At 38.0% G+C, this 15,525-nt stretch overlaps 1 protein-coding gene across 2 annotated transcripts in view; it reads right to left on the reverse strand.

Moving 5' to 3' along the window:
* USP9X (ubiquitin specific peptidase 9 X-linked) overlaps positions 1 to 15,525 on the reverse strand; it is a 156,671-nt gene that overhangs the window by 25,739 nt on the left and 115,407 nt on the right. For both annotated transcript variants that reach the window (XM_081793514.1, XM_081793513.1), the window contains exons 27-32: positions 10,111 to 10,219; positions 9,742 to 9,888; positions 8,845 to 8,991; positions 7,879 to 8,101; positions 4,974 to 5,194; positions 1,879 to 2,069 (exon numbers count right to left, since the gene is read on the reverse strand). In XM_081793514.1, the coding sequence (XP_081649640.1) occupies positions 1,879 to 2,069; positions 4,974 to 5,194; positions 7,879 to 8,101; positions 8,845 to 8,991; positions 9,742 to 9,888; positions 10,111 to 10,219 (1,038 nt within the window). The remainder of the gene's footprint in view (positions 1 to 1,878; positions 2,070 to 4,973; positions 5,195 to 7,878; positions 8,102 to 8,844; positions 8,992 to 9,741; positions 9,889 to 10,110; positions 10,220 to 15,525) is intronic.

Below are 15,525 nucleotides of genomic sequence, written 5' to 3' on the forward strand. Positions count from 1 at the left end.
GGTAGGCAGAGAGGAGGGTGTGTGGTATGCCAGGTGATGGGACAGAAAGAGTAAAAGCAGAGCTGGGAAGGAGGGTGGAGCATGCAAGCCAGTTACAGATGAAGCAGGGGGCTTAGGGGAATCAGAGGAATTTGTATGGTGAGTCACAGGAAAGCCATCATACTACAAAGCAGTGGTTTCAAAAGGAATTGAAACAGTGTCCTTGTAGGGAAAAGGGAAGCTGCTCTGACAGAAGCCGGGAAGATGGGGACAGGAGTGTCGGGTGACCCTTCGCTTCCCCTGTTCTCAGCTGTGTGCGAGACCTTAAAGAAATGCTGAGGAGTGTTAAAAAAACCCACTGCTGTGTAGGATTACAGCCTCTTTCATACACACCAAACAGTGAGGTGGTTGTACTGTGGTATTTTAGTACAGTGCAGGACACACAGTAGGCGATGATTTAAAAAAAGAAATTAAAATAAGTAAAAAAACAAAACCAAGATACAATTGAGAATTTTATTAATTAAAAAAAGTATTCCACCTTTCCTACAAAATTGTACATGAGGACAGCCATGTTGTTGGTGAGGAAAGTATCCTTTTATAGACGTATTCTAGCTAATAAATCAAAGAATGATAAAATTAGAATACTGCCATGTTGTAACCCTGATGAAATACTTTAGGCAGTGACGATTAATGGCTGTTATCATGGGAGACAGACATTATGTAATTCTCCTCACTGAGGTAAACATTACCACCTATAAAGTAGCTTTGACTGTCGTTTCAAAAAAAAGAGAAAAATACCACCTCAATCTGGTCAAGTGTCTAGATCTTGCTACTTTATTTATAGGAAATACAGTAGACCGAGGAAAACAGAAAATACAAAAATACCACAGAGAGCCCATCAATAAAATCCAGATGGTGGGAAACTTTACAGGGTAAAACTACCTGTTTTTTTCCAACAAATCTCAAGGGTGAAAAAAGATTAGAAGAGAGAAGAGTCAGAGCAACATTTGAGGTATATGGACTTCATTTGGATCCCAATTTCAAAAAAACACAAGGATGTTAAGGATTTTCACAAAACATGGTAATAGTATCATGGTTATGTTTTTAAAACACCAGAGATCAATACTACACTATTTATAGGTGAAAATGTGTGAGATTTGCTTCAAACAATGTGGAAAAAAGCAGATGGGGAATGTAGATTAAACAACATTGGGCCTGAGTTGACAACTGCCGAAGTTGGATGATGAATACATAGGGGTTCACACTATTGTCCCTACTTCTGTACATTAGAAGTTTTCAAAATAAAAAAAATTACTAACATCTTAAGAGACAAAAGAATGCTGCCTCTCTAAAGTAGGACACTTTCTACCTCCAACTTTAAAGACAAGAAGAAAAAAAAAAAAAAAGCCTAAGAAGCTTTAAATATTATAGCTGACACTTGAACATGAAGGTTAGGGGTGCCGACCCCCATGCAGCTGAAAATCTGCCTAGAACTTCTGACTCCCCAAAACTTAACTACTCATAGCCTACTGCTGACCGGAAGTCTTACCTACGACATAAATAGGCCATTAACACATATTTTGTTATGTTTTATGTATTGTGTGTATTCTCACAATAAAGTATGCTAGGGAAAAGGAAATGCTATTGAGAAACCAGAGGGAAAAGAAAATATATTGGAAGTACTGTATTCATTGGGGCGTGGGGGTGGGTGGGGTGGGAATTTGTGTGTAAGTGGACCCGTGGAGTTGAAACCCATGTTGTTCAGGGTCAAGTGTACTACTGCTTAAACATTCAACATAAAGATACCTTCAACATGTATTTTGGAAGTTTAATGTTAGGGTACAGAGATGTTCATAAAGGCTTAAGCAGTATCCCCATTTCTGTCCACTTATAGTTTACCTGAACTGTTTCCAAAATCCTCTGGGCACATAGTACTGTAGTCGAGAAGCAGCTAAATGACCAAAGATGACCTGAAGGTGCCTTAGAACACCAATGTTATACTCTTTCCTGTCTTCTGTTTTACTTAATGCTGGCTTGTCTTCAAATTGTTGAGGGTATCCAAACACATCATCTCGGGGATCAACATTGCTCTAGAATTAAAAAAAAATATCATTAATAAGCTAATCTAACTTTAAAGTACAGTAAAATATGTTGAGACAAATGCCCAACAGTTAGTGAACAAATGATTAATCATTTGTACTTCTAATTTCTTATATCCAAAGCACTTAACTTCCAATTTATAAATTTTAATTAAGTTAGTATTCATCCCCACCATTTCACAGAGTAGTTGTCATGAAGGAATGATGCTGACCATGTATGGGAAAGGCCGATAATAAAGGCAACACAGAGGAGTAGAGTGTTGGGTGTAAGTTAGACTGAACTGGACCCCAATGCAGGCGCTGCCACTTAGAAGCCAGGTAACTTTGAGCAAGTCAGCTACTTAACCTGTGTAAGCTTCAGTTTCTTCCTGGGGATATGCAGCTGTGGTGAGGATTATGAGGTACTCACTCAGAACTATCAACAGTCAATAAAGTATGCATATTAAGAGGAGCACTCTTCAAAAAACGATGCCAGAAAAAGTAGATACCCGTATGCGGAAGAATAAAGTTGGACTCTTCCGTAACACTAGATACAAAAATTAACTCAACAGATCAAAGACCTGAATGCAAGAGCTAAAACTATGAAGCTCTTAGGGCAAAAACGTCACGACACTGGATTTGGTGACGATTACTGGATAGGACAGCAAAAGCGCAAGTAACGAAAGAAAAATGAGACATACTAGACCTCATGAAAATGAAAACCTGTGGTGCGAAGAAACTAGAACACCTGTGCACTGTTGACAGAAACGTAAAGTGGTGCAGCCACCGTGGACCAGTTCCTTAAAAATTAAAAGCAGAATTACCACATGATCCAGCAATGCCATGTGTGGGTATACACCCAGAACTGAAAGGCCTCGATGAGATATTTATACACCCATGTTCACAGGAGTACCATTCACAGTGATCAAGAGGTGGAAGCAACCCAAGCGTCCACTGATGGACAAATAAACAAAACGTGGTCTATCCATACAATGGAATATTATTCAGCCTTAAAAAGGGAGAAAATTTGGACACATGCTAGAACATGGATACACTTTGAGAACATTATGTTAAGTGAAATAAGCCAGTAACAACAAGACAAATTATGGTACGATTCCACTTATGTGAGGTACCCAGAACAGCCATGTTTGAGGAGATGGAAAGACGTTTGTGGCATCACAGACCTTGGATACAGAAACAGATAACATCCAGTCCCTGCCCATGAGAAACTCCCAGTCTAGGGAAGGAAAGAACACAGGCAACAGGCAAAGAACCACAAAACCCCACAAGTGCAGTAGAGAGCTGAGACAACACAGAGCAAAGGTCCCACGAGAGCAAAGATAGGACACCTTATTGGAATCTTATCCTATATTTTCTGCCTTATTTACTCTTTGCGAATATAATCAGCTATCTCTCCCCGTGCTTACCCTCATCATCCCAGAGATGTGATGGGCTGTAAAATTCTGAACTAGAATTTTAATTTCCACTTGAAGCAGTGGTTCCTAATCTGGTAGAGGTGTTAAGCATTCCCACTACAAAGCTTTTGTAAAAAGTAAAAAATGGGGGCGCCTGGGTGGCTCAGTCGGTTAAGCTCCAACTTCAGTTCAGGCCATGATCTCACTGTCTGTGAGTTCGAGCCCCATGTCGGGCTCTGTACTGACAGCTCAGAGTGTAGAGCTTGCTTCGGATTCTGTATCTCCATTGCTCTCTACCCCTCCCCTGCTCATGCTCTCTCTCTCTCTCAAAAATAAACATTAAAAAAAGTTTTTTTTAAACAAAAAGTAAAAAATGTGCAGATGCTAACCCCTGGATGATGTGGTTTGGGTGGATTTGGGAAGGAATTGGGACAAGTCTATGTTTCAGAAGCCCTGTAAGTGTTAAACTACCTCAGAGCAAATAGTTCTGGTGACTGAAGACAGGGAATGAGGGAAGAACCACTAAAGACATTAACTACAATTAAAACACTCTGGTTTCTCGGGGTGCCTGGGTGGCACAGTTAGTTGAGCGTCCGACTTCGGCTCAGGTCATGATCTCACGGTTCGTGGGTTCGAGCCCCGTGTCTCAGCTGTGCTGACAGCTCAGAGCCTGGAGCTCGTTTCAGATTCTGTGTCTCCCCTTCTCTCTGCCCCTCCCCCACTTGTACTCTCTATCAAAAAAAAAAAAAAAAAAACCCACTCTGGTTTCTCTCTGCAGTTCTCACCAATGCCATGAACAGGAAAAGATCAAATAAAAGCAAAGAAATACAGAATGGATATATAAACATGACCACAACTTAAGTTTTGCAATATTCTCTTGTTTACAGAGCCATGCCACCGTTATGTCCAACCTGATCCGTCACTACAACCTAACTTCTGCGTAGCTTTATTGTGCACTGGATACTCGGAAAGCAGCATAAATTTTGTCACAAGACCACGTAATATTTAAAGTACAGAGAAGTGTGTTTCCTAAGTAAGAAGAGCTATGATCTGGGGCAAATGTAAAAGTAACCTAAAAGCAAGCACACAAAATGAAACTGGCATAGTATATAACTTGGCATAAATTAATGGAGCTATAATTAAAAATATCAAGTAGAAAAGTGAAAATATAATTTAAACGGTTATAAAAATGAAAATCCTCATCATTATGCACACTCCAAATTATACTAAACACTTTTCACATACAAAAACGGATTATGTGAACAGCAGCTCTAAAAAAATAAATTATCATGAACATTAACTGCAGTTTTAAGTCTGGTAGATAGTGAGCACTAGACTATGTCAAGACACAGCAGCCCATGCTGGGAAGACTCTAGCTTTATTTTTAAATCTCAGTCAACAAGCCCAGTGAAAGTACAACACCCCATAAGATAGAATGACAGTATCTGGTATTTCAAACAAGAATTTCAAACAAGAAAGGAAAATGCTAAATAAAATTTACCTCATTGTCCTGCTTCTCATCCCCAGACATATCATCATCTACATCACTACCTGTGCCTTCAATTGCAAGAATACCGTTCCTGATGGAGGGAATCATGTAGAGTTGCTGAATCACAGAATTCATGTAACAAGTAGCACCGGCATTTTTCAGCCCCACAAATCCTTTAGGTGGACGGGGTCCAACAGGTGGCAGATATTCCCACTCTGTAAGTGCTTCACAAGCTGAGAAAGGAGAAAAGATTCTTGTAGCAGGAATATAGCCTTTTTGTCCACCGTTAGCTCTATTAAGCTGATAAGTTAACATCACCAACAACCCCACTACTGCTCCAGGTAGCTGAAGCAGCACACAGAGTGTGCATTTCCACCACTGTAGGGATTCCTACACCCCACTACGTCAGAACCCGCGTTTCACTGGATGTTGCTTCTACAGAAGTGTCCGAAACCATTTCATGAGATTGTACGATGCTGATTTCTATGTGCTCACTTTATTAGTCACTGTGAACTTTCAACTTTTGTAGGTTTTTTAAAAGGGTCTTCAAATTCATTCTGACATGACATGTTAACATAAATCCATCCACATATTTTATAGCTTGTTCAGGTTTAAAGCATTTTAGCACCACTGGGTTCACATCCAGGTTCTGACGCTTAGCAACTCTTTCCCCTTCAGGTAAGCTTCTGTTTTCTTACTAATAAATGTAAGAAGAGGAACACTTGCTTTGCCTGTATCCACAATGTTATTTTGAGGAAGTAACAAAATAGCAGTGTTTGAAAGTTCTGTGAGAACTGTAAATCACTGTACGTCTCCCTCTAACTAGTATAAACCTGGAAACAATGTAAATATTATCACTGCTTATGGGACTCATTACATACATCACAGTATACTGAATTGCACAATATATAGCCAATAAATGGAATTAGGCAAATATGTATGTGTTGATAGGGAACAATTGCAGACATATTAAGAGGAAAAGAAAGTGAAGACACCGTGTACACATGACAATCTGTAATGAAAAAAAGAAAACAAAACAAAACAAAACAAAAAACTAAAAAAAAGATTTTTATGTGGATTTTCCATACAGAGATGCTGGAAGGACAGACACAAACTGATAATAACAGTTAAGCTATTCAAAGGCAGCTGGGGACTAAAATGGGCAGGAAACATACTTTTTAGTATGTAGCTTCTTTGGTATTTCATATTTTTACCATGCAAACGTACTACTTAAAAAACAAGTAGCCTTTTCTGTTTCTGCCATCTTCAAGCCTGTGAAGGGGTACTCAGAATAGGACTTTTAAAACAGCAAATCTGGAAGGCTGTGGTCCAAGGCTACCTTTTTGCTGGTTAGACGTGGGGTTCTCCAAAAACAGAGTGAGCACACAGCTCATCTTAAAATTGAAGGCGTTCACGACCAAGATGAAATTAATTTTATCTGGGTTCAAGAGATGTGCTCATGTGTACAAAGCAAAGAATAACATAGTGACTCCTGGTGGGGAAACTGAACAAAACCAGAGTAGAGTACTCTGAGGAAAGGTAACCCACGCTCATGGAAGCCATGGTATGGTTCATGCCAAATTCCAAAGCAAGCTTCCTGGACTTGGAATCTGGACAAAGCCACTGGACATAGAATCTATGATACTGTACCCCTTGAGGATTTCAACTTACTGAAAATTAAATGAATGTGTGAATTTATTAAAAACAAAGATCCTTCTTTAAAACAAAAACTGCACCTCACTGAACATGGATTTGCTAGAATAGCTAAAGGTCTAACCTTTTTTTTTTTTTTTAACTTAAACTTTTTTTAAACGTTTATTCATTTTTGATAGAGAGAGAGAGACACAGAATCTGAAAGCAGGCTCCAGGCTCTGAGCTGTCAGCACAGAGCCCGATGTGGGGCTTGAACCCACAAACCACAAGATCTTGACCTTAACCGACTGAGCCACTCAGGTGCCCCAGGTCTAACCTTTTAAGCAGTTTAATTAGAACCTCCTAAAATGTTATTAAAAATGTCCTTATGAAATACAATTTATCAAAAAATAAATTGATGTTTTTAAAGATTTACTACGATCAATGACACATCCTTAAGCTTTGTAGATAAACACTGGTTTTCTGAAATCAAAACAGCCTCCATTATGTTTGACTTATTTCTGCTTTTTTGGTCATTGAATATTGCCCCAATCCCTTTGGGGCCTCAGTTCCACATCCGTAAGATCTGGAGCCCACAACTAATTTCAAGGGCTTCATGTGGGCATTAGCTGAGAACATAAGGTGCATTAGAAGGTTATCTTTTCATCTTCTAATCTTTAAAACTAGATTTCCTTCAAGCTCATATGAAAACAGTATTAAAGAGCTTCTAAGTGAGGAGGGCCTGAAAGGTTTTCTAAGTCATGCAACTTGAGGTTTGTTTGTTTGTTTGTTTGTTTTTTTTTTTTTGAGCCAGTGCAAGCAGGGGAGGGGCAGAGAATCTGAAGCGGGCTCTGTGCTGACAGCAACAAGTCTGATGTGGGGCTTTAACTTATGAACTGTGGAGATCATGACCTGAGCTGAAGTCAGACGATCAACTGACTGAGCCACCCAGGTGCCCCTGGAACTTGAGTTTTAGCTTTGAACTCTGGCACTTATTTTGACTAGTTATCACTCTGTAGTTTGGGTTTTACTCCAGATTTGACTGAGACAAAATTTATTTTGCTAAGTACTCAAACCCCTTACAGGAAGACATTTAATAAACAACTGATATTTTTTCTACATCAAGGCTCTCTGCTTGTAATGGTGTTAAATTACACATCCATTTCCTAGTTCCTGAAAGAAAAACAGGAGTTGAAGATGTTTACTAAAAGAAAAATAGGAAAACAGAATTTGAACACATCAGAGAATTACCTGTCAGCACAACACTGTATTTTACTATACTTACTAGTTATTGCTGTGCCAATGTAATACATTTCAGTCAAGGAATCTACTATCTGTTTAAGATTCCTCACGCAGCCAACCGCTAATGCTACAAGTAACTCAAAACCAGCATTAATGGTAGCTGGGGAGCTACAGACTGGAATTGCTTGTTCAGCAGGCAGCTCTCCATTTCTCATATACTGCAGGTAAACATTGGATGCAGGGAAGATGAAATCATCAATTAATTCCTGCAAGAGATGAAAAGAGGATTACACATTTAGCAGTTGTAGATGTCTGTTATATTTTTTACATATATGTATAGCTATCTTTATATAATGTTTATACATATGACACACAAAGTTGTGTGTATATCTATATATGCCTTTTTAAGGAAAGAAAGAAATCTCTCTTGGAAGGGAAACAGTGCTAAAATTAATGGTCAGAATTAAAGGTATCATCACATCTGAGAAAACTTACTTGGATTTTCTAATAAAAAGATTCCACGTCAAACCACTATTTACTACAACTTATACCCAATTTCTCAGGCTAAAAAAATTTTTTAAGCCCCAGGTTGACTGTAGCACTTAACAAAATTTACATTTTAAATAAGTTTATTCCTTTAATCATATGTATACCAAAACTCATTTTATTTATTCATTTATTTTTATTTGAGTTTGAGAGAGAGAGAGAGAGAGAGAGAGAGATATGGAGAACTGAAATCAAGAGTCAAACGCTTAAATGACAGAGCCACCCAGGCACCCCCAAAGCTCATTTTGAATAAAAATAACATGTACTGATACTTTTTGTTTCCTTTAGTTACACATATGTAAAGAAACTCATTAAAAATGATAAACAAGTTGCACAGTCTAACAATTCTTAAAAAGTAGAAGAGAGAAAAAATTAAGACAATACACCAAAGACATACTATAAACCAACACACTTGGTAACAAACATTTAGGTTATGATATCTAGCTTAGGACAAAAAACTTACTTTAATGAGATTAGCACCTCCTTTTTCACAACCAATGTGATACTTTTTCTCAGGGGTTTGAAAGGCCAGTAATTCTTTTGTTACCCCAAGGTGGCCTTCCAAGATCGTCTCTTCAACACCGGTTTCACCTGTTCGTTTAACATCATCCTGCCAAAGAGAAAATCCCAAATGCCTAACTTATGAAAGGGAGGGAGGAGCCAGACAAGAGTAAACTGGACATATGTGAGGTAATTCCCCTAAACCTTCCCATTCTTTTAAAATAATTTTAAAAATAAATCAACATATATATACGTGTGTGTGTGTTCCAGTGTAGTTAACATACAGTGTTTGTTCTATTAGTTTCAGGTGTACAATACAGTGATTCCACACATTACTCAATGCTTATCACAAGAAGTGCTCTCCTTAATAATCCCTATTACCTATTCCCTAAAATTAAGACTCCCTTTCTTGCCAAATCGTCCCCTTCTAAGCAAGATGGAAGTTCTTTTCAGAACTTTCTGAAGGCTACAAGCAAAAGCTATGAATCTCTTTAGAAATAAATTTCTCACACAATTCTGAGTAAACAGTATCTAGTATTAAAATCAAAAGTTAAGTGCTAGTCTATAGACTGATTTTTGATGAAAACAACTCAAACTTTTTAGAAGATAAAAATCTGCAAAAAGGCTCAAGATTCTAAAATGCAAGAAGCTAAAATTAAGTATTTCAAGTTTCAGGTAAAACAAAGCATTTTATAAAACTAGTTATGCATTCATTCTGTGACTCATGAGTTACTAAGGTATTCTTTAGTTCTTTTTATTACTCTTCGATATTTTTCACTTAACCAAAATGCTCAAAACTACAAACTATTTACAAAACACTCTTACTGATATAATAAACACAGTATTAGAAGCAACTTACCCTAATTCTTTTAAGCCAATCAATTTCATTATTGAGAAGAACTTCGGCATTGGGTATATTAATATTACTATTGTAAGCATAATTAAGAAGATGCCTTAAAAGGGTGAAGTAGTCGCCTGAATGTTTGGCTCTCTCTCTGGCTGTGCTCTGAAACAATAAAAGAGAATAATGTGAATTTACATGGCCAAGCTCAGAATCTACTTTTAAAAAACCTAGAGTTAACCAGAGCAGATATTAAATTAGTATGGGAAATTATCATTTATTTAATAAATCTAGACTGTTCTAACTTTAACCTATAACCATAAATTCCTGAATGCTTTGTTTACAGAATTAATCACATTGATATAAGCATATTAAAAAATGTCTCACCCCCAAAACGGTAAAGAGCAGAGTAATGAAGAAAAGTAGAGGCCTGTGTCCCATGCAACATCTGGTGCACATTAAAAAGAACTGCTCCTGAGCCACCTGGCGAACAGTTCTGAAATAAAAATGTTTCACATTTAATATATTATTTGCATGAAGAAAAATAACAAAATTCCAACACTGGTTTTTCTTTGGGGGAGGGGGTGGGGTGGAATAAAGGGTAAATTAAAAGTAAAAATACAAGGATACAAGGTAATACCCCCTTAAGAAGGCAACATAGAACAGACAACTTAGTAGGCTGTATGCCAAGAACTAGAACTTCAAATTGTCACAGAAGAGTTGAAGGGATGTTCTGTAACACCGGTTTCTTGAAAAAGGCTGGAAATGGTCCGCTAGATACAAGATGTTCCATAGGGAATCTTACACATCTTTTTGGCCATCCACAGAATTTTTACTCAACTGCACTTTGGAGCAAAGAACTCTGTAGGAATTCTGTTGCAATTACAGTAAGGATATTGCTGTAATGTCCCTTATATTATACTAGTGGTTCCCAAAACATGGTCCTCAGATCAGCAGCAGCAGCAGCAGCATCATTTGGGAACTTGTTAAAAATGGAAATTATCAGGTCACATCCCGGACCTGCTGAATCAGAAATACTGGGGGTGGTACCCAGCAATCTGTTATTTTAACAAATCCTTCAAGTGACGTTAATGTGTGGTAAAGATTGAGAACCATTCTATTATACAATATTCTATGATGACCTATGTGAAGAACTTATCTATGGTCCCAGTAGTGAGAATTTTATCATTGTGAATCTCTCACACACACACACACACACACACACACACACACACACACACTATATATTATTATATATATACATATGTGGGTGGCTCAGTTGTTTAAGCATCCGACTTCGGCTCACGTCATGATGTCACGGGTCATGGGTTTGAGCCCCGTATCAGGCTCTGTGCTGACAGCTCAGAGCCTGGAGCCTGCTTCAGATCCTGTGTCTCTGTCTCTCTCTGCCCCCTTCCCCACTCATGCTTTTTCTCTCTCTCCCAAAAATAAACATTAAAAAAAATTATATACTATATAGATCTCACTAGAGTAAATGTCCAAGAGGGTAGAGACATCATATATTTAGTTTACCGTTGTCCCTCCAGAACCTAGAATAGTGTCCGACATAATACAGATGTTGAGAACCAGTTCAGTTACCACATGCATAAATGTTGTTTGCTTAGAAGACAGTGGTTTGTCTCCATTAGAAAGTGGAGGGCTTTGCTTTACAGATGCCAGAGTTTCTGACACCCAGAACAATGTCTGACATATGGAAGATGCTTAACAAGTATCTGCCAAGTATTTGTGTATCTTAACAGACATTGCAAACTACATTTCGTAACTATCATGTTTCTTTGTGCTAGCTGACAGACAGCTTAGAACCAAATTTATAGCTCAAGGTAAAGGACTTGACAGCACATATTCTGTGTACTAACCTCCCTCCTGAATGTTTCTAGAAACTTGTATATGATCTTATAAACCAGAGGGACTTCAGAAGATTTGTGCGTTGAGTTTGGTGGAATACAAATAAACTAAAGTCAGGAGTACCTAAGTTTTCTGGGGAGAAAGTCCATAACTTTTATTAGATTTCCAAAGGTGTATGTCATTTGCACTATCCTAGTTAATTTTTTAAAAAAGGTAAGTATACAGCCCAAATAAAGTAGGGATCTATACAGAGTATTTGTCATTTCCTGATGAAATCTCTCACATACATGCAGATTTCTGCAATGCTTCCAAAGAAACTTCTATTAGATTTTCAAAAGTATAGGTCATTCGCACTATCCTAGTTTATTTTTTAAAAAAGTTAGGTATACAGCCCAAATAAAGTAGGGACCTATACAGATTATTTGTCATTTCTTGATGAAACCTCTCACATACATGCAGATTTCTGTAATGCTTCCAAAGAAACATTTGCCTATCAACAAATCCTGTTGCTCACACCTTTACAAATTACTCAAAAATTCATTTCTCACCATTTCTAATACTACCACCCTCCAGGCACTGTCAATGTTTTATTCGGATTAAAAATCCGTTTTTCTTGACAATCTAGAACTTATTCTCAACAAAGCAACCAGAATAAACTCAAAATGTTAATCACTCAGAGCACATGATTCTTCTGCTCAAAACCGTAAAACAGGATTCCCATCTCACTTATAGTAAAAAAACAAAACAAAACAAAAAATCCATGTCGTTACGATGATCTATAAAATCTTAACAGGCTGCCTGTTTATTTTCTGACCTCACCTCCTACAACTGCCTACTCCTCACTCACTGCTCCAGCCATACTGGTCTCCTTGCTGTCCTGCCTCAGGACATTTACATCTGTTGTTCCTTATGGTTAAAAGGCACTTGCCCCATTATCCTACATGGATCACTACCTTACTCTTTCAGAGCTTTGTTTAAATATGTCACTTTCTTAGGCAGCCTTCTCTATCCTATATAAAACAACTCAATGGACTCCCTACTACTCCTTATCACCTTCCCTGCTTTATTTCTCTCCATAGCATTTACTACTATCTAACATACTATATATTTTCCCATGTCTGTCCTTCCCACTCCCCATCCTCATTAGTACTTATACTCTAACAAGGCTGACGGTTTATTTTGTTTAGTGCTATATGTCCCTAGTAGCTACGATAGTGCTTGATACACAATAGGTACTTGAGAAATTATTCACCAACAAGACTGCCTACCGTATTAAAATTAAACACTACTTAGATCTCAACATCAAAGACCTTCTGTAAACCAACTCCCACTAATCCCCTTTACAATATTATCCTGTACTCTTCCTTCACACATCAAACCAGACTACTCAGCTCTTCCCTGAAAGCACTATGCCAGGGGTGGCAAACTCAAATGCCTTCATCAATCAGAGGTACCATAAAGGAGTTAAATAGGCAGGGTATAAAGCAACAGGTGCTAGAAGCGGCTAGAAAAAAACATAGCCACCTAAAGGCATTTAAATCCAGTTGTGAGTGATTACAATAAGTTCAGTGTTATGATGTGGAAACAGACTTCATCTAATATGAACAGAGGTCTGGGAGACTTTCCAGAAAACGTACTGGAAAGTGTGGCACTTTAAGTTAAAACATGAGTAGAAGCACGGGCCGAACCGTGGAGTGGTTATAAATCAAATTTAAATATTTAGACTTTATTCAAAGGCAATGGAAAGGCATAGAAAGACTTTAATAGGAAAACATGATCATGCTTGGCAAAGATCATACTGTCTGAAGTGTGGTCACCAGATTAGAATAATACTTTAGTGCTGCAGCACTAGGGTGGGAAGATTAAGGATACTGTGGTTGTGCAGGCAATGGGTGCTGGCTGCTTAGATGAGGGTGAAAGCAATACAGAGGAGGTAGAAAAGTATATGGAGTCTAACAATACAGAAGTAAAAACAACATAATGGGGAGTGAGGTTGAGGGGGAGCACTGCCAATGCCCATCTTCAATTTGTATGTATGCAGAAGTCTTACCCAAGACTCACACGTTATGTTCTCTTCTGCTCATTCTAGGTAGAAAGTAATTGTTCCTCTTCTAATTCCCAGAGTACTTACTCTTCAAATTCCCAGAGTACTTTGCCTTTTATGAACCTAATTTCTGTCTCAAAGTTTCATGAGTACAAGGAACCTATCTTATTTAACTTTGGACTTTTCATTGCCAAGCACATAGTAGGGGCTCACATTAATTTGCTCATGGGTTATGATTACACCGAATACAACTGTGTAGCAGAAAGTTAGATCTCAAGAGATATGACACTGTCACAGAACTTCAGCCTTAGTCCCTTTAGCAGCAGTCTACTTCTGAGTTGCTACAGAATTAAGGGAGAAAACACATGTGGGAAATGCACTGTATATAGGTATACTGGTATACCTATAAATTTGATCTGAAGAATAGCCTCATGTAGGCAGGTCCACAATGCCATAACTGAAACTGTTGGGAGCCAGATATGTTTGGGGATTCGGATTTTAGAAAGGTAATGCCAAAAAATTATGGTCAAGTCAGGTTTGCTGTCAAATTCTTACAAACTGGAAATAAGGGATTTTGAACCTACCGTAAGTACTCAGCTATATATAAAATGATTGAAAACTCAGGGCAAGATGAGAGCCAGTACTACAGAAAATCAGATGCCTAAAGCTCAAAGAGATTTTGACCCTAGAAGACCTATTGTGTTGTTGAAGACAAAGTGACAGAGGAGAACTGAGATGAAGCGCTGTCTACAGAACTTTACTTCATTGTGTGAAATTTTGGGGAGGGGGAAAGGAAGAGGGAAATGGTTCTAATTTCCTATAAGGGGGAATTTTCATAAAGGATAGAGAGCAGAAAACCTGCAAAACCAAGTTCCTTAATACTTAGCAGCCAAGGAAGTGAAGTAAGTTCCAAATTTAGTTTCAGATTTAAAATTCAACATAGAATGAAAAATTTGCTACCTCTAGGTTTGACTTCACTATAATTGGCCAATCATCTTTCCTCTCCTCCCTCCACCCAATGCATTATTAAATAAAACCAAACTCACTCAACCTATTTTTCTTAACATACAGCGCTGTCCAATGATGATCAAGTCTTCTCAAGCAGATAGCAAGCTCAGTATTATTGGGGGGAGGTCCTGTCAAAGGACTTTCGGAATAGGCTGTAATAGAGGTCTTCAAGGAAATTACCAAGGAACTTCTAAAATAGTAGACATTCTCAATTCACGTTACAGCATCCTATGGAATGAGCACTTTTTAAAAAGTCTTATCACTGGGTTTTATTTCAGCAACTGTTTATTCTGACTTTACATTAATTTAATCAGTGATTTCTGTCACTGCTGAATGGCATTTGAGAGAATAAAAATGAGCATTTTGGGTCTTTTCACAAAATGCATGCAAGACAGATTAATTACATAGAACAGGGACACAAATTAGAGCTCGACTTTAAAAAATCACCTTATGAAAGTCAGGATTAGAATGACACAAGAGGATGGAAACCAGTATTTTCTACAAATCTAACTGACTTGCACAAAAAAAAGTCCGAAACAAAGTTTATGTCAATGATTAAATGATCCTGAACTGAAAACGACGGCTTTATATAAAGTTCATCTTTATTCTCAGTATAGAACGCAGAAGTTCTTACCATAACCCTGCTTTGTGAATTTCATACTGAATCAACAATTTCTCTTAAACAAACCTGGCATGTTAGTATCCAAGATAGAATGTTAATGTCCCATTTAATTGATTTAAAGTTTATTTATTTTGAGAGACAGATGTAGGGGGAGAGCATGAGTGGCGGAGGGGCAGAGAGAGAGAGAATCCCAAGCAGGCTTTGCACTATCAGTACAGAGCCCAATGCGGGGGCTTGAGCCCATGAACCAAGATATTATGAC

This window comes from Panthera onca, chromosome X (assembly GCF_046562875.1).
Source record: "Panthera onca isolate mPanOnc1 chromosome X, mPanOnc1 haplotype 2, whole genome shotgun sequence".
NCBI classification, from domain to species: Eukaryota; Metazoa; Chordata; class Mammalia; order Carnivora; family Felidae; genus Panthera; species Panthera onca.